We start from the raw sequence: 27,978 nt of genomic DNA, 5'->3' as shown, positions 1-27,978 counted from the left end.
CCCTACAGTGTTCTTGTATCTTACTTGTTTGTTCTTCTATGTTAGTTAGTTGGGTGTGGTTATGTGTTTATCTTTGGTATATGAATGTCTGCGATAGTGTGGTTTAAGTTGTAGTGTAACTGTGATTAAGGAACGTAGTATTCCCTTTGTATAGTCATCCTTGTTCTACTTTCCCCTTCAACCTCCTCCCCCACCCCCTTTCTACCCCTTACCACTTCCTTCACATCTATATTTGGCATACATTTGTATGTACTTGTTAGATTTTTTAAGCAACCCGTCTGTAATATTTTTTCCGTTACAGCTTTCTGTGTTCTGTGCTTCCGAGAAATCTGCCCTTACTTATTATCTTTTTTTATGTGTATGTATATTATGCTTGTTTTGAATGCCGTGTTTGACACTTTTGACACTCTTTATTGTGCATATTTGCAAGTGTTTGCTAGTGTTTTGAGATGCTTCGCATTTCTTCGAAAATATGACTTTTAAATAGACATTTGTGTAGAAATAACTGCGGTAATGATGAATTCGCGGACTGCCGATCACCGCGAATATCGCGAAAATTTGAAGCCCGCGAATATTTCTACACTTACAGTAAATACAACAGGATGAACATGATGGCCCTAAATCACAGTCCGCATTATTTCTCCACATTGAGTGTATACACACATTGAATGTACCTATGTAAAACCTAATCATATCCTTTAGTCAGTATATTGTACACTCAATACGTGCGTACATTCAATAAGGGCGATTTAATGTTGGCGCCTAGATCACTCACCGCTTGCTTTTGGTTTATGGAAGATGGTTATGCAAGGAACATGTCTGTTATAGTGCAAGTGTTTTCTAACAGCTTGTTATTTTAAAAGTTTCTATTAAATATATACGTGCGAGCGATGTGTGTTTGGGGGTTGGATGGGGTTTGAGGTTCGGGGAATGATGACACAGGATACTATGAGACAATATTAAACAAAAAAATATGTAACGTTTCCCTACATGCACACAGGAGAAAGTGACATTTCCCTGGTCGCAATGTTTTAGGAAAGGAAATAATTTGAAATAATCTTCGTAAAGGGTCAACCAAAAAACATTTGTGTAAATTTATTTTAAAATATTACCAGCAGTTTCTGATAATAAGATAAAAATATACGGAAAAGTGAGTAAACCCCTTGGTGGCCCTGTGTTTTGACGAATCAGAACAATTTGACCAATCTTCATGCAGCGTCCGTCCGTCCTTGAACAATTTTGGAAGAAGTCTACCAAAGGAACTTTCAGACCAAGTTTGATCAATTTCTACCATACGGTTTCAAAAGAGATGATATTTGAAGAAAAGTGTGGCTGGAAGACGGACAGTGAGTGATCACGATAGCTCACCCTAAGCACTTTGTGCCCAGGTAACGAATGAATAATATAACACACAATCACGCGAATGTAAATTTTTATCAATCGTAATAAATCGTTAAATAACTATCAACAAATAACTTACATGAAATGTAAAACATATAATTATAAAAACAGTTTACGAGTAAGCCATACCCTTGCCTCACAAATACAAACTAAATATGAATATTTTGATACTTAAGAAAACCGCCACATATTTGTTTTTTCAATTTTTAATTGTTGCTGTTGACAACACTTTGTGCAATACATTGCATTTAAAAGAAAATGTATTATCAAAAAGCAATTTTAAAAGCAAATTACCATGACCTTGCAGATTGAGTTATAACACATGAAGGTATGTGATAAACACTTCTCTTCTCCAAAGATAAAAAAAATCAAAAACAGAGTAACCAAAGGACGGTCTAAACAATAAGTGCAATATCTTGTATCCTGCTACGCAACGTGACCTTGACTTCAGAGATAGAAAAATGAATTATAAGTATTACATACCCTAATAAATATACTGAACAACATTTTAATTGGTTACCCAACATTTAACACTATGTATCTGCAAAGATTTTGAAGATTTCAAAAATAACTCATTTAACTCTGTAACACACCAAATGGTGATGACTTCTACGGTAAAGTTGAATAATGAAATAACGACGTGACGTCATTTTAGCATAAGCGGTTTTAACAGGAAAAAAACATATTAGAATGCATAATACATCAAGTTTACAGAATTATAGACATTACATGTTAGACACACCTAAACTAAAAACAACACGCAATGTATTACTTTAAAGCGGCATGCCTCCAGATCGTTCGACAACATAAAAAATGTATCTTTTTTAGATATCTTGAAATAAATGCTATATCTCTTAAGAAGGCTTTAAAACTTAATTACTGACAAACTTTATGTTACGGAAACACATGAGAATTTGCTGTTTTTACTACTTTTTACGATCAAATTCGAAAAGCGTTTGTCACGCTTTTACTCCAGGTAAACTGTCTCGATTATAAATATCTATATTCTTTTTTTTTCTTGATTTGTAATTTTTAATATATTTAGAAACAAAAATTCATATTCTAATGTTCATTATATGACCAAAACTTCAATTTGAAAGAAATATTATTTTTAGCCAAATCTAAAGGCATGTTGCTTTAAGGTATAAGACACCTAATAGTAATGTTTAAAAATGGCATTCACTTGGTATATTATTACAGTTGACCTTGTTCTACACTGTGTTGCAAGTTTTAACAACTTTTATCGTGCCTATTTTTTATAAATTCTGTATAATTTATGATATTTTCTCAAGCTCAAGTAGAGACAAATTTCAAAGTGATGGCCACTGTCAAAAACTTTTGCAGAGAATTCATAATACCATTGCTTTTGATAAAAGAAACATCAAACTATTGGTAAACACTTATAACTGTCAATATTATTTTTTCTAGGGTTCCTTAAGTAAAAGGATTTAATGAGACAGAATTCTAACTCCAACATTGAAAAAATAAGGTTGAGTCCAATGGGACTGTTTTAACTTTTGCTCACTTTATTCAAAAATAACCTTGGAGCAGAAGTAAAACCTACCTACATTTCTTCCACAATATGTAATCTAAAGAATAAAGGCGAAATAGGAAACTTTTACCGCAAGTAACTCAGTACTTTTAAAGATGTCTAACTCTGCCAGCTTCTGTTTCAGAGGTAAATTCACTTTGAACAGTAAGAAATCGCTTATCAAATAAAAAATTCAAAAATTAAAAATTTAAGTCAAAGTAGGTTTATGGTAGGAATTAAAAACTCTTCAAATGGAGGTTCACTAATTATGGGTCTAACACTTTAATTAATTTGGTTACAACTGTACATTTCTCACATGCGGATGTATCAAAGTAAAGTGAATTCCTTATATCGTCTCAAATGATTTAACGTCTAAAATACTCTGATTAGTGCCAACAAGGAACAATGCTGCAAGTCTTAAGATGCTAAATGTGCTAATGCATTTTCAACCAATTGCACATGTCAGCAGTTATAATGATTTTGTAATTAAAAAAGACATTACATAGCTAATAAATAAAGAACTATCGGTACAGATTCAATGTTGATAGAAAAATGTTCATTGAAACAGGCAGGTTTTATTGTATATCAACTGGAATTTCAAACGTATTAATGCAAAAAGGAGGATATTTGAAATTTTACATTTAAAGATGCTCCAGTAAAATGTCTCGGTAATGTTATGATACATCAATAGATTTTACATTCATTTCAAGAGACATTGCAATATTATACATCCGGCATGTGATTGTACGGGCTATTTTACATTTGTAGTATAACGGGCGATAACTAACATGTTTATACATTTCACAGTTTCTGTCACAGAACAGAATCACCAGTGGCGAAATCATGTGAAGAATAATACTGTGAAATAAATATCCAAAACCGAGACTGACCTCTTATAAGTTTTAATTAGTAGTTATAAGACTAAATTTAAAATCGGGACAAGAGATCACCCATTATGGCCTAAATTAGAAAATGTATTATCTTTTTGTTGTTTTGTCCCTCGTGACATTGATCTTGAAGAGAACACGACGGGTTCTCTGCATTGCACACCCAAATGTTATTATATATAGTTCTACTAAGTTGAGGTAAATCCAGAGTAATGTAACAAAGATATGACCGGAACAGGGAATCACAATACTTTAATACAGCAATGTTATGATTAGTACGTGCAGTCAATTTAAATATAATTGTAATATGCGTTATACAGTTACACAAACGGACATAGTGATTATTGTCGGGTCCCCGCCAATGGTATCAATAAATCGATGGTATTGACAAATCGGTAACAGAGATAATGTCTGAAAAGTTTTGCACAGGGAATTCAACATTTCATAACATGTTCAAAGATTTGGCACCAGTAGTTCAATTATTTCACAATCCATACATAATTCATTTTGACTCGTTATTTTTTTCACTGGGCTCTTGCTCCTTCGAATTCTCGTCATTGTCCTTTTCTCGCTTTTCTGTGTTATCTTTTACTTTAGTTTTTGATTTTCTGTAGACTAGTGATTTTCTGTAGACTAGTGTAATGCCCACTGTGACAACAATAATCACACTCAAAATAGGAAGCAATATCTTTAGCAATGTCTCTGGCTCGTCTGAAATGAAATATGACTATCTACATACAAATGACAGGGATTATGTATTATCTAAGTCGACCTAGACCAAAACCAATACACACACAATTTGAATGTTAATGGTTTAGTTGTATTTATAAGTATTGACTGTAGTACCATTTTAAAACGGTTGCTTTATATCTTGATATATCGTCCTAGTTTACAACACTTTTTAAAAGTATGTTAGTAATGACAAAACTTGTACAAATGTCTCAGAAAACAGACTTTGTTTCTTTGTGTTCAGTTTGTATCTATAAAACATCAACCTAAAATTCTCATCACATTTTTACGCACATACAGTTATATACGATTTATTTTAAATACTCGCTGACTTCAAATCACACGCCGCTTAACGCTGTCACCAATTTCAGACATAATGTATGAATCAATTCATTACGGAGAGAAAGTACGCCTCGCCCGGCGATCGACTAAACTGCCCTGAGATCCGTATATCTGCACTCTCCCAATCAGACTAAGAACGTTCGTTTAAGATACTGATAATATTATTTTAAAATAATCACAGTTATACCTTTTATATCCTTACCTTCTGTTTTGTTGCTGTCATACGTATTTATTGTAGTTCCATATAGTCTCAGCGACCAGTCTTTTAACTGACCTATAAAATATCGCAGCATGATATGTCGGAACATTTTTCCAGGTGTTTAATAAAAGGCAAATTGTTAATGTCTTCCCTTTCATGATAAAGGAATCAAAAGTTGTCCTCGTTGTTTCACTTTTCTTGAACAGTTGTTTTATATCCAAATTAGAACTGACCTCATTTTAAACAGAAATAGATGCACACAACACGCTAGAAATACGACGCATGTTTGCGAAATAATTCATAAGCCAATGACAAAACTTTGTAGATTCCACAGGTTTATTTATAAGTCATCGTTTGTAAAGAGTGTAAAATTTTAAGACGAATACGTGTATGCCTGTGTGTAAGTATCTTCTTTACACAGAAGTAGGCATCTACTGAAAATTATTCGAAAAAGAGTCAAAGAGCTACTCACTAATATCTAAATAGTCATTATTATAAAAGTACAGTAAAGTAAAGTGTTTGCATATTATAGTGTCACCCCTACTGAAAGGGCCAGCCAAGCTGGCTTATGAGACACCTGTATACATTGAACAGTATTACGTTTTAGTGCCAGGCAACAGGCAGGTAGGCAATCGTTAAGCATTATTTAACTAGCTGGCGGCTCACAAACCGGTCTCTCTTCAGTAGCATGTCACGCCTCTGACAGGGCTCAGACATTCGACAACCCGATTGCGGGGCAGGTGCCTTATCGTTTAGGTCACTGCAGTTTGGTCCTATATGTCTCAGCCATTCAAAAGTCACTATGTTTCGAAGTATTGAATAAACTCCTGCCAAACCCATACAAGAAGAAAATTTCCATTCTTTAGAATGCAATTACGTTGATATTACCCGCAATATAAAACCCTTTTACAATTAACAAAAAGGAGAACATATTTCATACCAGTGCTTATATCATACCATTAATTAATTTGCATTTAAACATCTTCGAGGTCAACAAAATATAGATCTATTCACATTGTCTTTGCGTATATAACATTTCAAAGTCTTACCTGATTCTTGATAATCTAAATTTAGAGACATCTGCAAGGTCCAAGTACCCTTGGGATCTTCGTCCCAAAAATGCAGGCTCATGAAAGTCCATATCTACATACGTAAACAATGTCTTTGTTTTTGTTTGTAAATATAACACTGCTAAAGGGCAACTAATATAATTTGTCCTCATTTCTTATGTCTCCTAATCGAACAATTTCGATATATAAATTTTTAAGTTTAACTTAATTTTCCGTCTTTCTACTTGTCATGTTTATTTGTTCCTAAGTGTGTTGTTGCACTGGAACTCAAATCAATTTTGAAATTTATATTTTTGAAAGAAGCGTATGCAAGTATATGTATCAACAATTGAAATTACTTTGCACTATTTAAAAACTAACTCTTTTTATAAAAAGATGAATTTGTGCAATAGGTATGATCACACAAAACGAACCTGTTCCGAATTGTTCTTACGATCAGCATTCCTCCGTGTTAGCAGTTGTGATGTTGTACCCGACGGAGATATAAGAAAGAACTGAACAGCACCTCTCAATGAATACGAATACGTTATATCTACTTCTACGTGTTCCAAGGACTGAACTTCATCTTTACTTTTGTTGCAGCCATTTGTATAAATGGAACTTGTAGCGTTCCTCTTTGGATCCCGTGGGACGATTTGTCTGCGATACAGAGAAGAAAGTTATATGCACTCTACACATTTCGATAATAAAGCAGTAAACTGTACCGTAAAGGACCTTACTTTGGAAAATGCCCAAGTATGTGGTTCCTTCTATTAAATGTAAAGCGCGTTATGTCAGTCTAAACCATATTCGCTTTTAGTATGTTCTCATAATTGCAAACATTTTCTAGATAAAATCAAACAAATCGAATAAATAAACCTAAATGACCTTTTAGAATCAACTTGTGAATACCATTGTTTATTAAAATCAATTCTCTGAAGAACCAAAAAATTAAAGAAGGGACCGGAAACTCATAGTCTCAGAATTTCTTAATATTTGCACCCTCTTTCGTATTCAAGTCATATATGAAAACTTTAGGGTGAAAAGATTTGAATCAGCTATTTATGAAAACCTAAAATGATATTACATTGACAGACATAGAAATATAGCAAAACATAAGTAGTTCATGTATGATCTTTTTACAAAGTTATACAGTCCAAAACTTTTTCTAATATTTAAAGATTACGTTCCGTTACCATGGCAGCAAACAAGAAAATTATAATTCAGACCTTTTTTAACCATTTTTGTATCAATTTTGTATTCTGTGAAACAAGCAAAATGCATCTGCAAACTATCAATGTATTTAAGGCATCAACATACATCTGAATTAAAAAATAGACAACAATAATGATCTATGAAACTTAATGCAGCCACAAGGTCATGCATGTACTTTACTTTCTTTTGTGTCAACTAATTTGGAGTTCAAAAGCACATGAAAATACTCGTAACCATGCCATGGTTACAGTAATCATTTTGCATTAAAATCCTTTATTTCTTTTTGTTTTGTCTTTTGCTGAAATAACTATAAAGCCATATATCTTAAACTACACTTTTTGATAAAATATCAACAATTTCTATGTGTGTTTGTGTAAAGACAGTGGCCTTCATCTTTGGAAATAATTTTGTTGCCATGAAAACAAATGGTAGTAAAAGCAAAATAATATAAATGTCGCCATTTGATCACATTTTTACCTTTTAAAAACAATTCAGAATTATGAACAAATAACGGTGTATATCCAAGAACGAAAACTATTATAACATACTTAAAAATATACAATGTATATATAAAGGAATTGATTAAGGCTGTTTTTGGAACTATTACAAAAGCAAGTAAGGCTCAAATGTACAAGACTTTCAATCGGGAGGTTTCAATCCCGGGCTAGGTGTATGTTCATGTGATTACAATCTAGGAAAGTTTTAGTTGCCACTAACCATTCCAAGGCGGTGCCCAACTGTGTTCCTTTATTCGGTTGTTTGTCCCTGTGTGTTTGCGGTGTGTGTGTGTGTTTGTGTGTGTGTGTGTAGATCGTGTACTCGTTTTGGGAGGTTGCGTTTTTAGAACGCGGCTTTCCCTGTTTGATATTCTTCCTTATTTTATGTGTTTAAGTACTTTAAATGGTAAAATGGACATTTCTGTTAGCAATTTACATTAAGATAATCATAAAACAAAATTTCAATGCTCAGTTATTGGCATTAGAAATACAAAGTCTCCAAAACGTTTCCATCTAGCAGTTTTTGGGGTAAATATTTTAAAGTATGATATTTCTGGACCAAGAACTAATTCTTCCTTAACAACAGTTTATTCAATATTTTGCTAGTTACACTTTTAAGTGTATACAAGTTTTTCAAACTGTCAAAACAATGACTTGTATTATCTTACAATGAAACCTGTTTCACTGTTGGCAATTTTACTGAAGATTGATGATGTTGTTACATGAATGAAGTCTTAAATTCGTCATGCAGTCAGCTAGGAATTCAGGTATTCCTTTAAATTTTTGGCCAGTTAGTATATGGCCATTTGTAAATACTTGACACAATATAGGTAATTTTACAAATGGTAGAATTTTCGTTGAAATCTACATTGCAGACATTTTTACAGAATAGATTTCATTAGAAAATAGGATTTTACATACTCTTAAGAATGAAATGGAATTAGTATTATTTCAACAGTCTCAAAAAATCAAGTACACCAATTAAACCATTATTTTGCAATATTTTCTCAGTGTATATTGAAAATTTAAAACATCCATGTAAATTCAAATTATCTATGGTAAAATATAATAAGATCTGCATATTTTTGTGAGTGAAAATGTATAATTATGCTGTCAATTGGTAACCAGATCTCATGAGAACTGCAAAACATATGCTTTATTACAACAGTTCTAGGTATAACAAGCGTCCATTCCATATAAATGCATTCAATTGCATCAGTTTCAAAATGCATTAACCAAATTTAAATTTAAAACATTCAAGAGAATGACATTCTAAGATTATTTTAAAAATCTCAAAAGAAACATTTATGCAAACAACATAATTGTATCTTTCAGGATGGCCAGATTGAGTTCTTCTATTTCTGTCAAATAAATTAATCATTCTTTTGGTCTGTGGCATAGATCTTCACTTTTTAGATGTCCATAATTTATTCCAAAACACTGAGTTATGATTTCCCACTTTCAGCCTCTCAAAGATGAAATGTCATTTTGTTGACACTAAACTACCTTGATCTGGACTTAAAGAAAATCTGTTTAGTAGTCCATGTTATTTTCATTGAGAAAACTGGCTGACCAGGTGATTTCAGGGGTCTTCTGACTGCATCTACTTTTACCATGTAGCTGTCACTGAAAAATAGAGAAATTAAATTTCTTTTATTTGACTGTAGTGGACTGGAGACGAGTCTCCATTTACATTTGTGTTACCATGTCACTGAGGAGAACTACTGACCTTCTACAAGCCAGCTGGAGGGCTTCCTCTCACAAACTTGTAAATGCATAAAATACACATTTATTTCAGTCATTTAGTAAATTTTATATGAGTAAATGTATAACTTATACATCTTTCTCTATTCTTTTATCGAAAATAATTTATCAGATAATGACCTCCCTCTCCTTGAAATGATTTTAAAAGGAACAATTTCTTTAAGTACATTAAACACTTTTGACTCTGTATATTAAGATTACAGTCATGTCAAAATATTGTGGTTTGACTATAAACAAAACAAAAGACAAAAAAAATAGACCTATAACATTAACGTATGTATCTTCAAATTTCTATGATCTCATGTGAAGTTTATTTTTTATATATATTTGTTTACTATTTATTGTGTTTGATCAGGCAGTTTGAGAGAATTCTCATATTACTACACTTTGACTGAAGATACAAAAATATCTAAACTATATTCATCCACCAAAACTATGCTGTCAATAATTGAAATCAGACCTGATCAGATTCAAAAACAAAATAGAAATAACTGTTTATACCTTTCTGATGATGAACTAAACACACATCAAACTAAAATGCTTGCTAAAGTTCTTACTTTGGACAGATACAGGATTTAATCATTTCCAGCATTATATCTAACGCTTTATTTTAAAGGCAAAATCTTTTATCTAGAGGATCCTTTTCTGAAAATTTGAAATTTCAAAAACTTTTAGGTTTCGACATTTTGTAGCCACACCACAATAGAATGTCGTCAATTTAAGTTAAATACTGTACAACTAGTTTGTATTGTTTCATAAACTGAGATGTCAAGATTTCATATATGTATGAATAGAGACAAGTGGGGGATTTCATTCTTTATTTCTTTAGTTCTTTTTTATTTAATTTATCTATTTCCTGGAAAATATAAAGTGCTATGTTAACTTTTATTTCAGTTGTAGCTTTTAATTATATATATCAGTCAGAACAATATCAGAACCAAGCCTGATCTACTTTCATAGATATTTGAATTTTCCGACCCTTACACCATTGTACATCTTACATCAATTTTAGGCAAATGCAAGCCAAAATAGAGTGAAAAAATATTTTTTGCAACAAGTAAAAATTGTTTGGTAAAATGGTACAATATTAACCATATTTTAATTATTTAGCATTATTTTTGGAAAAAATTTTGTTAGGAAGAAATATTCGAAGAAACATTTTTCAAAATGGTGGATATCCTGAAAAAAAATGCTCGTACATCCTTAAGCAGTCATTTTTAAAAGACGCAACTAACAGCTGAAAAAAAAATACATTTTGTAATTTACATCAGGGATATAAACTAACTATTTTTATGTAGGGGCCCAGACTGTAAAATTAAAATTGTTTATCATTAGGTATATGGGCATTTTATCCAAAACTTTAGGGGCCCAGCCCAAAATCTAGAGGCCTTTGGTTGCTTATTTATATCCCTGTACATATGTCATGATCTGCTTTTTACACATACCGTAAATAAAGCAAGTTAATAGTCATTTTCAGCTGAAGTGTCATCTTGTTAATATAATCATAAATGTATGTCCAGCGTGCAAGTAAATAACCTGTGTATAGTCTTTGAATATGCAGAAGAGAGGTAACAAAATCACTTTCATAGCTTGAATTTGTACATGATTTAACAAAATAGTCTGAGACTCACCTGTTTCATTGTAGTGTTATCCTTTAAACATGTTAAAGTTGATCCATCAATCAGTTGACACAACACTTCAATTATCGAATTATTGGCATATTGTTAATCGACAGTTAAACTTTCATTTCCGCCGGAGAAATTTTGGTAAACATTGTCGCTATTCAACAAATTTTAAACGAAGAGACTCATGCCCAGTCAGCATAAACTCTCTGACTGTTATTGTGTCGATATGCTAAAAACTTGCAAAATCCGAGAAGAAATCTGATTTCAGGAAAATCCAGGAAGGAAACTTAATTAAGCTCTTTGTGGTTTTCTGAATGAAGAACGTCAAGGGGAGGTTTATGAAAATAGGAAAAATACTCCAATCATTAAGTTTGGCCCAAATCTACAAAAATGTAACCGCCTCGGTAGCCTAGTGGTAGAGCGTCCGCTTTGAGTGCGGGAGGTTGTGGGTTTGATCCCCGGCCGCGTAAAACGTAAAAAATGGCACTAGCAGCTTCCTCGCTTGGCGCTCAGCATTAAGGGGATAGGGCTAGGACTGGTCAGCCTGGTGTCGGTATAGTGTGACTGGGTGGTGTATCATGCCAGGTGTCTACGGCTTAATATTCCAGTGAGGCAGCACTATAAAGTTGGGCATTGTGCTCACTGCTACAAGTAGACACCGTCGTTTATATGACTGAAAAATTGTTAGAAATGACGTTAAACCTGAACACACACACACACACACACACACACACACACGCAAATGTGTCTGAATGACTCACTATAATTTATGTTTCTTTTTGAAATATTATCTTCCCTTCATACAAATAAATGTATTTTACTACTTAGACCTGTGCACTTCTCAAGATGTAAACCACAATATAAACGTATATTTTGCTTTTTCCTAGAATATACAAGAATCAAATAGACATTTGGAAATACTACTTCGGTATGCAACCTTGTTCATTTGCATTTAAAATTTGCAAAAATACAAAAATACAGGACACTTTCTTGTATTTTCCACATAACTAAACAGGCACACAACCCTGACTTTTTTTGATTAAGCAAGTTGGAAATTTGCCTCCTGGTTTCCGTGGCAACAGGGACATAAATGGAAAAAAAGGAAAACAAAATTTCCTTTATTTTCCATGCTCTTCAAGAATAAATCAGTTTAAAGGAAATCTGTGACTATGTGTTTCTAACATTTTTTGTCCTTTTAAGGATGCTAATTTTGTGCGTTTAAATGGGTATAAATAATAAATGAACTGCTGGCATTCCACGAATAGCACTAGCGATTCCTGTATGGTTTACAAGATATCCCATTGTGGCTTACACCCGTCTAAAAACTCAAAAATAACTTTCAATTGTGCAGTAGTTTTCAACAAAAAGTTGGTCCAGAAGTATCAGAAAATCTAATATATGTCAGACTATTGATCTTTTCAATCATTAGGTAAACAGCAAAAAAGACTATAAGATTCTTTCACTGGTTGTAGGGGCAGATGGGAATTTCCGGTCTTGAGGGTAACTGTTTAGGCGGTAACGAGGTTCCTACCGAGTTACCGCCTAAACATTTACCCGAGAGCCGGATATTCCTATATGCACCTAACCAGTGGCAGAATATTTTTCTTGCATACCGATAGTAAGAAATAATAATAAAAATAAAATCAATCGAACGGCTTTCTTTTTAGAACTTTTTCTTATAGCAGCGTATTTAAACAAAGCGCGGGAAACCAACGTCCGTAAACAGGAAAGACGTCATGACGTTTCAAAGACAAATAACAATGTTTAGTTCCGGTTTTGTTTTATCATTGCAGCGTAACGTTATGATTTTTTGATAAAATAACGTGTTTTGAATCGAGAAATATACCACCAGGAACAAACAGGAACTGTCAAGTATTTGGATTTTTATTCCGTTTTTGAAATAAAATAAACCAGAGCTATCACTAAAGGTGATGACTATACCCCCCGCATGCACTGACACAGTACATTGCAATTTGACGCACACAAGATTGCATAATTATGTAGACTGTATGTATATAGACTGTACGTATACAGTATAGTAACAAAAAACAAAGTCCCATAACTACATAGAATATTTATCTAAAAGAACGTAACATGCACCATGTACAACTAGGGTTGGTACTGATCACTTGTGTGAAGTTTCATTAAGTTGTGTGCAAGGGTTCGGAAGATTAGGCGCGCACAAGATTGCATATGCAGACTATATGTATATAGTATGTTAACAAGAAACAAAGTCCCATAACTCTGCAATTTTTGTCTATGAAAGAACCTAACATGCCCCATGCACAACTACTGTTGTTACTGATCACCTGTGTGAAGTTTCATTAAATTGTGTCAAGGGGATGAGGAGAGATGGTGTGCACAAGATTGTGTCTATGTATATAGTATAGTTACAAAAACAAAGTCCCGTAACTCTGCATTTTTTTCTTTAAGAACCTAACATGCCCAGTGCACAACAACTGTTGTAACAGATCACTTTTGTGAAGTTTAATTATATTGTGTCAAGGCGATGAGGAGAGATGGTGCGCACAAGATTGTGTCTATGTATATAGTATAATATTAACAAAAAACAAAGTCCCGTAACTCTGCAACTTTTTTTTTTCTGAAAGAACCTAACATGCCCCATGCACAACTACTGTTGTTACTAATCACTTGTGTGAAGTTTCATTAAATTGTGTCAAGGGGATGAGGAGTGATGGTGAGCACAAGATTGTGTCTACGGACTGACAAACAGACAACCTGAAACCAGTACACCCCCCTACCCCCCTCCCCACCCCCAGCACAGGTAAAAATACCGGAAATCTCCGTCTGGTATGCAAGAAATAGTTGGTACTTCATCTTCTAACAATAATTCAGTACCTGATTTCTATATAAGTTACCTAAATCACCTAGTTGTATCGATTCGGTATTTGTCCGCACCATAATAAGCATTAAATTGAGCCTCGATTCGGTATTTGTCCACACCATAATAAGCATTAAATTGAGCCTCGATTCGGTATTTGTCCACACCATAATAAGCATTAAATTGAGCCTCGATTCGGTATTTGTCCACACCATAATAAGCATTAAATTGAGCAATAATTAAAATAACAAGAGCTGTCGGAGGACAGCAACGCTCGACTATTCAACAGCCTTGTCGATTGAATGAATACAAAAGTCGAAATGGAGGCATAATTTAGTAAAAAAGCAAAATAGGGTTATGGAACCTGCATAGTGCTTATCAGCTCATGACAGTGGACAAGTGTGTGAAGTTTCAATCCATTCCCATTAGTGGGTACTGAAATACCAGCTTACATATAAGAATTTAACCCAAAACTCCTAAGTTGAAAAAGAGACATAATTTTGTAAAATGCGAAGTTGAGTTATTAACCCTTTGCACTCCATGTTATATCATGACAGTGAACAAGTGTGTGAAGTTTCAATCCTTTCCTATTAGTGGATACTGAGATACCAGCTTACATATAAAAACTTAACCAAAAAATTCTATGTTGAAAAAGGGGCATAATTTTGTAAAAGGCAAAATAAAGTAATGGGATCTGCTTTGTGCATGTCAATTCATGACAGTGAACAGGTGTGTGAAGTTTTAATCTATTCCAATTAGTGAGTACTGAGATACCAGCTTACATACAAAACCTTAACCAAAATATTCTAAGTCAAAAAAGGGGCATAATTTAGTAAAAAAGCAAAAGAGAGTTGTGGAACCTGTGCCATGTAAGTCATTTTAGCACAGTAATTAATTGTGTGAAGTTTCAATTCATTCCCACAAGTGGTTACTGAGATACCAGCTTACATACAAAACCTTAACCAAAAAATTCTAAGTCAAAAAAGGGGCATAACTTTGTAAAAAAGCAAAATAGAGTTATGGAACCTGTGCAATTTAAGTCAGTTTATCACAGTGAATAAGTGTGTGAAGTTTCAATCTATTCCCACAAGTGGTTGTTGAGATACCAGCTTACATACAAAAACTTAACCAAATCGGGACGCGGACGCGGACGCCGACGCCGACGCCGACGCCGACGCATGGGCGAGTCCAATAGCTCTACTATTCTATAAATAGTCGAGCTAAAAATTATTTGTTTTACAAAATTGGAAAGATTTATTTCGAGCGACGCCATTTTGTTTGTCTTTTTGTGAATGACTTTTAATAGTGTGTACAGTCTCCCAGAAAGGAGTAAGTTGATATCACTGCACCAAATGGTGATAATACAAAAATAAACGTTATATTCTTTCTAGAAAAACACATAGTAACTGCAATATTCTGTGTCACTTTTGTAACTGTTATTGGCACACGCATTTGTTTGATAACATCACGCTATATTGGTCTTCAGAGTGGTAGGAGAGATAATAAATGCGTTGGCATTAAAACTTTTCTTTAAATTGGGTTTTGTCCTCACCGTTTAAAATAGTAACCACACAAACTTTTATATTGAGATTATTATAGTTTAATTATCGTGAGGACAGGTTTTAGAAACATACCGCATATCATACTTGCAATGATGTGCTCATTAATTCCGTGCTCATTAATACTTATTTCATCCTTAATTTCAAAATGATATAATGCATATAATATCTGTCAGGCATTCCTTCTAACTAGCAACAAGAGGGAAAACTATTTTAGAGTTATATTATTTTGTTCAAGGTCTTCACCTATTTTTCGTAGAGTACTTTTTGAATACATTGAGATGAAAATAAAACTGTTAATATGACGTCCTTTACAGTGTAAACTAGTGTTAACAGCTAAGATTCTTTTTGCTCATTTCCGAAATTACGTTTTATTTTCAAAAACAATTAAAAATAATACCATAACACAATCAGAAGTTTTTGCCAAATTTTATAACAGCACTAGTTGAGTACAACTCGAATTTCTGATATTTGCGATAAATGTTTGGTCACAATTTCTTAATCATATGAACTTAGTTAATTCATGTCTTTTTATCAATTTCATAACAAAGAAAATGCATAAAATTAAGACAAGGACATAATTACTTACGTTATAGGGAACGGCTTCTTAGACCTCGATAAGCATATATGCTGCTCTGAAACTAAGTCCCAGTTTTTGGCACGTTCGACAAGCAAATCTGACTTAAGTAAACCGAATCCAAAATAGTCGGATACTGAAAATGGAAACAAATTATTTAACGCAATGCTGACTGATACCGAACCTGATCAGGTAAATGTCAATAGCGAATACTGGATTTTCACTTTAGAAATTCTTTGCATCTTTAATCAATACGGAATTTACTCTATTTCTGTAATTAGAATTGCTTGACAGGATGTAACTGTTACACGACATAAAGAACGACATTTAAGTTGAAGACATAAAAGGGAAGTTAACGGTTCGAATTTATTTTATGATTAGAATAATTTTCTGGCTGAATGTGATTGAGCCGATGACGCGCTTAATCAAATCTGATATAATTCTGATTCCAGGTGCACATAAGATTTTAGGTATAAATATGAACTTTCTTTGATATTATTTATAGTAATATTAATTTTTGATATCGGCAGTAATTCCAGCACTGGCCCCACCTACGTTTTCCTGTCGAAATCATGATCAAGTGACTATATTCCTTAAATTTGATTCTGTGTCTTTATACTTTTAAGATTTAACATTAAATGAAAGGTGACCATCTTTATCAATAACTTTTATTTACCTAATAATATTCACTTGCCGTCTCTTGACCATTTTGTCGAAGACCAGTCACGTACAAAAGGGAATTTGTAAATTTTCCCTTATGATAATGTACTCTGTTATATCAAGCACATATAAACGTGTTTTTAATGAAAATGTTGCGATATACGTTTGATATACAGTACTAGTAGTAAAACGCAGACAAAATGGGTATACCTCTTCGGCCAGCTCCATTAAATTGAAATCCTCCGTACTTCAAACTTGACAAATCCGATGTATTTAAAACTAAATGCTGTAAATCTCTCCATGTGAGGCTTGGGCTGAAATTAAACAATCATTGACATTTCTTTCAACAAGACTATTAATACATAAACGTAAGATATGGTTAAATATCGATGTAGCGTGCCCATAAAGTTGTGCGAGTTCTATAAAGGTCTAAATATGTAAATTAAAAACAGATGAAGTTAGATTTACTAAAACTAATTTATGCCCTTTATTTTATATAAGCTCTAACATTGTTTGTGCGTCTTTAATTTCTTGAAATTGCGTCTACCGATCTGAACTCTCAGACGTGTTTCACATACTTTATGTGTAGGCCAATGCAAGATCAGAATTAGTGATGTCGAAATCATAAAATCTCCCCTATGTTGCCCCAATTATGTATACTTTGGCGGCATTTTCCTTATTTATTCAATATGATATGATATTAAGAGGACTTTGACGCTGCTAATAACTCATACGAAGGGTGTTCAATAAAAACACATAGCATCGATTAAACTGTCTGGTCTAATTGTGTGTCTTTTTCTATTTGCGATTGCTAAAACAGTATTTGCCACGTACTTATTATTCAAGCTATGTGTTCTTAAATTCAGTGACTGTTTACGTGAATGGTTGCCGTCACCCTCATAAAGCCAGATTATAAATGCATCATCAATGAAATGTCTGGCGGGCGTATTGAGTTAGTCATCGCCTGAATATCAGTGTTGGGTGTAAATATGCGATTATTTTGGCGTTTTGAATGAAACATTAACGGAAATGCCAAAGATTTTACTGCATACGGTTTATGGGACTATGACTTGCTTTCGAGAGAGGATTGCATGATGAAGTTTATGAGCGGCCATGAGAGTATCGCTGTTGGTTTGCGGTTTCTAAAGAAAATAACGTTCAGTCACGTTTTGAAAATTAAAATGCTCCTAAACATGGATCATAGTTCAGTGTCCCATTTCACCAATACCACTGCAATATCATATAAACAGTTTCTGTTTGCTCTTGGGAAGATTAGGAATGTGCTTTGAATGGTGAAAATAAGTAAACCATTCGTTTTGTTGTGAACTGATTACTTGTCTGATATGATAGTGTCTCCATGTGGTAATTGCGTTGCCTTAGAAAGGTTAATGAATTTCAAATTCTTTAAGTTAAGTTTTCACATTAAATATGTTCTTATCTATCACATTTTCAAATTTCATTAAAATGGGACCAGAAATAAAGGCACCTTTCCGGGTATATATTGATCACACCTCGTACTTCGGTAATTAAAAGGATATTGGCTAAATTCATCTCGTTTCCCGGACATTTGATAGGATAAAATCATTTGCATTTGTTCATTCTAGGTTGCTTTAGATACTTTATGCCAAACATTGTGAAATTATAAATTAATATAGATGAGCAATAATGAAAAACCATAGGTCACCTAAATTACACGACATAAACGAAAATGCTGCAGGCTCTGTTTGATTGAGCCTGTGGAAATGCAAGCTACCTTCCATGCTCTCTAGCCCCATTCATAACGCAACATTCATATGTGTTACAAGTATAAAAGTACAATTTAGAGACATCAATTCTACATTATAGTGCAATTCTGAAAAGCAGCGTATGGTCCCTAGTTAAAGTAATAGGTTTTCCCTAAAGGACACAACGCTTGGCAGAACTAAACACACTTGAATTTAGAGCGTGGATCTGAGGTTATGGAGTCTGCATATCACAGAAAATGCCAAAAGACAAAATTAAAAAGCAGGCGTACTATCCAAGGGGTGATTAACAATACCGAAAGCTATTAAAGCGGGAGCATTGGAACCATCATAACCGAAATGTTCAAGGTGAAAAACAAACCGCATACTAACGCAATATAAGTGTCGTGCTGAACGACCTGACGGGATCGAACTATAACAGCTCTAAACGTTCAAAAGTTTTGAATTTTGACAAGTTTGTAATAACAAAATTTCAAAGTGATAAAAAAAATAAAACGAAATTTAGGTATTATTTACTTTGCTTGTAACACTAATGCAAATATTCCTGCTGCCATTGGGGTTGCCGCTGATGTTCCAGAAAAAGAGGTAGCACATGTGCTATTTAAGGAAGTCGTGCACTGAAATGAAAAACATATACATACATTGTCACTGTAAAAACAGACCGATTTCATTGTAATACATTATGGCGGAAGGGGGTGGATGGAGGCAGGCCCTCTGTGTATTTTCTCCTTTTTTGCGTGTAATTTTCATTCACATATTTAACAAGCTGTTGATAATTGTTATAAACAAACATTATATATTATTCCACAGTACCTTAAATAATATCTTTCGTTTACTTTACTTCATTATTCGTAAAAGGAAGAGAAGAATAATAAATGAAAGTTTATTACATGAATATCAAACCGATAGTTTCAAAAACCATAAATTTACCGACCATGCAACTTGTTTTAAGTTTTGATTCATCAGAACCTTTGCATGGCAACATATCATTTATTCAGTTGTTTGAAATAAGAACAATTTATTTCATTTCTGTTAATTATAACACAAAAAGCAACAAATGTAAACAGGTATGTTCCATAGCTTGTCAGACTCGACAATAATCATTAAATCGACATTTGTTGTCTGATTGATAAGATATGCTTCATTTTACATTTCTTAATACAAAGCGACGTGATAGAGGAAAAGACAATGGAAGAGAATGACAGGGCTTGGAAGTGAGAGATAGTCAATATTACAATGTTGTTCGAAGAACCCCCTCCGCCACTAAATGTACTAGCCATGACAGCAGCACAAGGTTCCGCATATCCAGGCGGCTGTAATGTTGAAGACACGCTGCTGATTGCTATTGTGTAAATGCTGTTAACATATCCATCACAGTTACAGTTGTCGTCACTTCCTCCGTTTCCAGCCGCCCAAACGTATATAGAGCCCAAACCATTACGACCCTGAAATATAAATTAGAAAATCAACTAGGTAGGTTACTATCCCTTCATGTAGTGTGCGAAACTTAAAATAAAATATTATGTTAATTGAAAATTTATCTCATCTTTCGTCTTAAAATAGACATATTTAGTGTAATCGACATGATTACACGAAAATGTAATTTTACTCCAATCTATTTTGGGGATGTTTTCTAAACACCGGTAAAGAGTGAGTTTGCGTTTCCTTATATATTGTCTTTCAATATGACTGAAATGCCATACTAATATATCATGTTAATAAAAAGATTACGTAATCGTACCTTGTTTTTATACATCTCTACAAGAACTTCATTGCTCTGTAACTTTATATTTTTACATCAGTTCATTCATATATAAGCTTAGTCATCAAATAACGCCTATATAGTCATGAAATATAATTTCAGTCTTACATATATTTTATGTAAACAAGTAGATAAAATAGGGAAGCACTATTTCATAGTGCATGTATGGCGCTAAATATAGAATGTCGACGTGACGTAAACACGTAGCCATGTTGTAACAGCCTTAAAAGACGGGAGGGAAGAGACACGTCCAGCTGAATAACTTAGAAGTACGTAGACGTCTAGATTTATTCTAGGCGCAAAATAATCTGTTTTTCTGTTCATAATTCCATAATACCAATTTCGTTTTCAATCAGTTTGTGTGTGCATCTTTTAGAAGCTAGGGATTTCGTTAATTGTGTACTTCATGTTCCTTTCATTGACATACCGTTAACGTCGTGCAAGAGAAAATTGTATAATTTTAGTATGTTTATAACTGCACCTGTTTAAGAGTAAACACCGTGCGATATTGGGCAAATTCACTATGGTATCTTAATTTTTAGCGCTCTTAACAGCACATCTATATTACTGCTACACAAATATTTTCTTTTAAATAACTTTCAAAACTTTTGCATGCAAGTGTTCTGACATTAAGTGCAAGTCTTACTTCTGCAGTAGTTATCAAGTCACCTATCACTATCGATGATACGGGATGAATTATCACGTACCTTTTGTGTCCCTTGTAGTAATGCGGATTTGACTATTGGACTAGGACCTTCAATTGTGTCTGTTTCCTTTACTCCCCAGCTATTTGAGTATATATCAATACCTGGTGCGAGCAATGCCTCTCGTTCGCCTGTGCTTGTGGATCCGAAAGGTCCCGCCGCACGTAAACCTAAATTATAGCAGAGATTTTGTAAATATTGTTTAAGTTTTGTACGGAAAATCTTAAACGAAATGCGTTAGTTAAAGATTCTTAAAGATATAAAGGCGTTTGTTTGATATATTAACTGTCATCTGTAAATATTCGATTCTTTCGAACAATGAAATTATCAAACATGCACACAATTACACATGTATGGAAAAAGGTCAATGACAATAATAATAATAATAGAGAGAAAATAGATAGAACTGACAACACCTAATAGAGAGAATAGATAGAACTGACAACATTTAATGACGGTTTTGATTAGTCAGTTGTATCATAGTGCTTGTAGTTTATGTTGTGGGCAAACCTTTTGTCTCACAAATATGACCAATAGGCTGTGTAAATGTGCAGTAAATGCATCTAATTCAATTATGTAACATTGAGAATAGGCATCTGTTGACAACTGATTAGATCTGATGAACTGGAACATCTCATTTTTATGGGATTAACATACGGGTTTTACTCGGTCATATTAAAAAGCCTTCCGCCCACTTTTGATATATGCAGGTGCCCGCTCTTGCAAGAAATATTACAAGGAGGAGCACCTAAGTAATTCCTTCACCATAAACAATCACAATATAGCATGAACTGTGATGATGTGATCTAAAACCCAACAAAAACAAGCGAATTTGGAATTATATCTATACCTGCGAGTTGTGACTCAAAGGCAACTCCGATGACACAGTTGGTATTGTTTGCAGCAGCAGCTGCTATACCAGCACATTCTGTCCCATGTCTGTTACATAATAATTTCATAATGTACGTATAAATATAGATTACAACTTTTAACATAGTACTAAAAGAATCAAATCAATGAAATAAAATTAAATACGGTATAACAATATTTTCACTTGTAGAAAATCTGGCACGATGCACCACGGTTCTAACATTTGTAGGAAATAACATTTAACTTACTTTTTGCCTGGTTCTGGTGAAGGGTCTTTATCTCGTTCGTAGACATCAATACTTAATCCGGCATTCTAAAGTAGTTAAACAAGCGGACTTTACTGGCATAAAAATAAGTTTATGAAGCATATGGTTTGACAATGACCCTATAATAAATCAAAATTCAGTCGTATTGGTCCAAGTGATGGACAAAAACGGCAGGCCAAGGAGCCTTCACCGGGATATTTGTGAAAAGTCATGTTTATGCACAATTTTGATATTTGCTGAACATATATTAATAACAAAATCTCTTAAATGTAAGGCTTCATCTAAACGGAAATCTAAGAGTACTGTTATTACACCTTTTTTAAAAGCATTACTGGAAACGCGTGCTGATAATACACGTCTCCTTACATATATATAAATCGCCGGTCCATTACTTGACGACCAGTGCTATTGATCTATAAGCCAACACAAGTTTCTGTACTTAAGTCATGACACCATGACAAAACCAACATACAGCATTTGCGACCAGCATGGATCCAGACCAGCTTACGCATCCGCGCAGTCTGGTCAGGATCAATAATGTTCGTTTTCAAAGCCTATTGCAATTACAGAAACCGTTAGTGAACAGCATGGATCCTGACCAGACTGCGCTCATGATATACTGACGAAAGAAATGCAAAATCAGACAACAATCTAAAACGACATAGCCATTTGAATACCATCTATATCATGAAACGGCAGCAGTTTTGGGCACAGTGACATCATTCTTTTCTTTAACATAAGCATTACCATATATTTATGGCAAATCAATGAATAACAAACTATGAGAATCATATTGTGGGAGCCATAACATAAATTATAATAAATTTTAAACTTTGTTTGTGTTTAAAAGTGTACACCTTAAGCTCAGTCGCCGAGTGATTTAGGTCGCTGACTTGGAATCACTTGCTCAGAACCAATATGTGTTTGAAGCCTCGCTCATTGTATAGAATTCTTTATGTCAGGTTGCCATCCAGCTAATTTATGGAAGATCGACACTTCTACCCAGGTACACACCTATGCTTGAAACAATGCCTGGAGTGGCATCAGGGGTCTTTATAATAATATATTTAGTCTATATGACTGAAGGAGAAAAGTAAAAGTGACATTTACAAAGTTTGGTTTTAAATCCGGATGATTTTTATCTACTCCATCGTCAACTATTCCAATTGCCACTCCCTTGCCTGTATATCCCTTTGACCAGCTTGAAAGTATGCCCATGTCTGGGGAAACTTTACCATTCTTGAAAAGAAATACATTTACTGTCTCTATGATATAATCGTACACAGAGTTATACCAGTATTTCGTTAAACTAAGACTTTAAAGTGTATTTGTATATACTGTCAAATAAAGTATGAATCGTCTAAACAGCTAATAGGGTAGGATCAAACCTATTTAGGATATACATACCTTGGTGCCTGATAAACATTCATAATTTTATTAATGAGCATAAATTATATCATTTGCAAACCGTGTCGTCACATAAAACTTTATTACGGTATTGTACAAAATCCGTTCTGGAAACTTGTTCTTCGCATATTTCTCGATACAAATCTTACAATACACAACTAACAGCTGAATGATTATACACGGCGGATCCTTTATGAGACACTTCAGTGTACTAAAGCATAAATCGCGTATTTACTAGTCGTTTCAAGATGACGTAAACGATATGATAGCATATGAATTTGAATCTTGGTGTAATTACAAAAGGACACGAAGCGTCAATATTTATCATTACTTATGTTCTAGTTATCGACGCGTTTCAAGTTCGCCCAGGCAATATGATTTTACTGAGGCTAAAGAACAAAATAATATCATTCATATACTATTGATTAAAATACATTTATACATACAACATTTAAAAGGAAGAATATCAATTTTGCAGCGAGAAAAAATGCACTCGCTTTTGTGAAATAATATATAATAATATGGGTGGGCAGTTATTATATTTGTTGCTATTAGAATTACATTTTATATATTTAAACTAATTCAAAGGACCTGCATATTATACATCCAAATAGCCAGGTTTCATGACAACATCTGGTCCTTACATTAAAAGTTATGGTAGAATCTACATTTTGTGGCTGATAAATGGACAGATAGATGGAAATACGGACGGACAGAGAAAATAAAATAACGTGTATATTGTCGATATATTATCTCCTGCCTATATACCAAATATCAGAGAAAATCTCTTGTATATTTTAATCCTCACTGTTTAAAGGTAAGTTCAAACAAATGAAAATTCTATGGTTATTAATGTCACGTATATTACTTGTCGCAATGTGTGTTCTTTTGATATGGTTGTGTCACTAAGGCTGGTGTTATTAATCTTTAAGTGTGCATGAACCTGGTTCAAATGTTTCTCAGCTGTGTAAGATATTTACGTACTTGACCTATATCTACCTTTAATCAAGTGCTTTAATTCATTTTCATGCTTTATGGAACTAATTCTACACTTTGTCTATCAAAGAAACTAAAAACTACTTACCATGTACCACATTTGTGACCAGTATGGGTCGTTAACAGTAACGGATCTAAAGACACGTTTATTCCACTTCTGTTGTTCAACAAATACAACCTGAAAAATATCAGTACAATATTTTCAAGCAGTTTTCTAAATCACAAGGATAAAAGAACAAGAATTTTCTTCCAGTCATTTTACCAGTTTTATTTTAAGCAAACCAAACACAGCAAAAGCGCGTGCAGCATTTTCAGTTAATCAATTAACATAATCTAAGAAAACATGTTTTGTTTTATAAGCTATGATATTGATAAAGATCAAATATACGTCTGTATCAAAGTTTTTCATGTACGATTTTTTTATTTGATTTTGATCTTACGACATACCATCATAGAACAGGTTATATGGCACCACACATGACTTAAATTCTAGTTTTAAATCTCATTCACATCGAATCAAACTGAAATGTATGTAATTGATACAATAAATATGCTAGAATCGCAGACAAAGTGTTAAGATCATATCAGTCGCCTCTCACGATCATGCAACTGGCTCCAATTCTTTTCATACACAATTTTTCTCAGAACAATTTCCTCTATGAGTTCATTTTTATATAATTCAATGTGCATTTCCATAAATGAAATATTATACACTTTTCTTATGAAAAACATTTATTTATTTTACTTCATATATACACATGTTGTTTATGTATAGTCTTATATAAGTTGCCTCTTGATGTAACATTTTTTATACTCAACATGATATTCTACTGCGGAAAGACGAATTTAAGATCACCATAGCAAAAGTAATGATCGCATTTGCCCTAAAAGTATTTCCTCAAGGTATTTCTAAATTTGGTAAATCGTTAATGGATTTAAAAATATGTGTTTATTTAAAATTGTTCTGAGAAGAAAAGTAACATTTCTTTACAACAAGCTAATTAAGTTCTTGGAAATAATATCAGAATTATCAATCCGTTTCAAGTTTCCCTTTTTGATACTTGCTGCATAAAAACAAATGTCAAGTTCTCGTCCTAGACGAATATGCCTGCATGTGCACAATAAATATCAATTATTTGTTGATGTATTTTGAATTAGATATGGGACTTTAAATCAATGTTTGTACTTGACAAGGAATATCAAAACAGGCATAACCACTGACCAAATTGTTATACAAATTACGTATTTTACAATTTTAAGTGTCTTGTTCATTATTTTGCAGTTTGGTGTTTCCTTATATTGTATTCATATGGCATATATCTGTATACCATAACATTGTGAGAGTCCTCTTTACAATCATACGTACTTTACGTCTGTGATTAACGCATATACATGTTTTTTTTAAAGATCAGCTACATACGTCTTTGAAAATTACAGTGTCTTTCAACATTTAAAAAATCAAAACACACACCCTGAACTTTCAACGACAGCAGATTTCTTTCCTGAATATTACCTATTCAAAAATCAATGTTTTATCAATGATTGATCGGACCCTGTTATCTAATACTTTGTACTTCAACTATATGTTATCGCAATCAGATTTACACAAGGAAATGAATAATCAATGGCGTGTTTTTAAATCCGATCGCAATATGTTTGTTTTCCTCATGTATTGTAAACTTGTATGAATAATTGCATTGCAAAAACATTTTTATAAAAGTCGGTATACGAATCATTAAATAACTAAATGAGCTTAACTATATCCAGACAAAGATTGTTTACCTTTTATAAATGTAATCGTTTTATTTTCGTAGAGAAATGTTTATAATGTGTGGTCCCATATTTGTTTCTGTTTGAATGTCTGATTATTAAAATGCTATTACAGAAGATGGAATAATAGGTGACTGTCTTTACTTTCTTGAAAGATGAATGATGTATTATAATTTTAAGATCTATAGACTTCTTTCGATTTTCAACTCCAAACTAATAGTGGATTTCTATGTCAATCAATACGTTCTAGATTTAGCGTACTCAATGAAAAATAAACTCTCTAGAAGATAGAAATGGGCCTTTAAGGAGGAATAACTAAATATTACAAAAATGTGTTTATTACCTTCTGCTCTTTGAGAATGTTCTTTCTGACGTTGTCTGCACGTGCTCTGGAACTTCTTGGTGAATATTCATGTCTTAGTACAAACATGTCATCGCCTATCTACAATGTCCAAGTTTCTACAATTATTGTCTATATAAAACATTAATTTGACATTCGGGTAAGCTTTGATTTATCTGACTCTCGTATCAAAACCACCACAGAGTATTCTATTTGAACAAGCTTTAAAGGCAGCAAGATTTCAATGAATCCTCAAGTCATATAATGTATAAAATTATGCTTTTAAAGAAATCAAAATAAACTTACCTTATTTATGTACTGGAAGCCATGTCTTTTGGCTAGCGTTTTCACCTCATGTTCAGTCGCCTGAATTTCAGCTAGCCATTCGTTGCTGTACTCACTTTTGCATATTAAATATTGAACGTTGAATAACAATGTGTAAAAAGTAAAACTTTTTATTTTTAACATAATTCATGTCGTTTAACTTCAGTCACAATTTATTTCGCCAAACATAACAATTAAAGTGGTTAGAGATAAGAGCGTTTACACAAGTATTACGTAAGATAAATGAGCAATGAGAAAAAAGGTTTGGCATGTTTAGTTTTAAACGAAATATGTGACAATCATCGAAAACTTTAAACGATAAAATAACAAAAAAAGCGAACGAAGAGATTATCAAATCGATTTTATTTGTATATTTACATGCATTGAAAATATCCATGGTTATTATCATGGATGTCAACTTCACCGTGGAAAATGCACTCACGTGCACGTGCTTATGATTCGTATAACTTATACCTAAATGAACGGTATTTCCATGTATTACAAGATCTAATACAGCTTATATTTATATATGTATTAAACACTTGTAGTCATTTAACATGACTTTATTATTAACATTTTCAATGTCGAACTGTTCATAAGTTTATATTTCATTGGTGCCATCCCAGTTATTTCAAAGCATTTGAAGATTGTATTTGACGAATTATATTATCATATTATTAATCCTCAACTCCTGGATCTACAGAGATCAATTAATTTATAGTGCTGGTATGAACAGCGGGAAGTATTAACTTGCTACTGTTCATAACTGGACTACTGATGAACAATGATATTAATCTAAACAAAACCGAAGTCAGTTTTATTTATTGCTATCAATAATTGAAACCGTAAATTGACCTGTGACAGTTCCAGCAGATATCATTAGATGTGACTTTCACCAATCAGAGTGTTGAAGTCCGTAA

The 27,978-nt window shown here is 33.2% G+C and overlaps 1 protein-coding gene across 3 annotated transcripts; it reads right to left on the bottom strand.

Annotated features, from left to right (window-relative positions):
• Positions 1 to 1,415: 1,415 nt before the first annotated feature.
• LOC123536538 (proprotein convertase subtilisin/kexin type 6-like) lies at positions 1,416 to 27,525 on the bottom strand. 3 transcript variants are annotated; one of them, XM_053529244.1, is made up of 15 exons: positions 27,041 to 27,525; positions 26,738 to 26,836; positions 24,713 to 24,802; positions 23,332 to 23,460; positions 22,204 to 22,268; positions 21,936 to 22,024; positions 21,089 to 21,255; positions 19,897 to 20,064; positions 19,136 to 19,236; positions 17,088 to 17,191; positions 16,230 to 16,353; positions 6,573 to 6,798; positions 6,139 to 6,232; positions 5,078 to 5,164; positions 1,416 to 4,530 (listed from the first exon to the last, which is right to left on the bottom strand). In XM_053529244.1, the coding sequence occupies exons 1-15, from the start codon at positions 27,200 to 27,202 to the stop codon at positions 4,322 to 4,324; spliced, it is 1,914 nt and encodes a 637-aa protein (XP_053385219.1). In that variant the 5' UTR covers positions 27,203 to 27,525; the 3' UTR covers positions 1,416 to 4,321. The 3 variants fall into 3 exon arrangements, with proteins under 3 accessions (XP_053385219.1, XP_053385218.1, XP_045175690.2); XM_053529243.1 differs by having other exon boundaries at positions 19,855 to 20,064; positions 27,041 to 27,509; XM_045319755.2 differs by having other exon boundaries at positions 5,093 to 5,164; positions 19,855 to 20,064; positions 27,041 to 27,508.
• Positions 27,526 to 27,978: the final 453 nt, after the last annotated feature.

Source organism: Mercenaria mercenaria, chromosome 17, assembly GCF_021730395.1.
Source record: "Mercenaria mercenaria strain notata chromosome 17, MADL_Memer_1, whole genome shotgun sequence".
Taxonomy (NCBI): Eukaryota; Metazoa; Mollusca; class Bivalvia; order Venerida; family Veneridae; genus Mercenaria; species Mercenaria mercenaria.
Note: the sequence above shows the minus strand (reverse complement) of the source record. Positions and strands in the feature narration are given on the sequence as shown.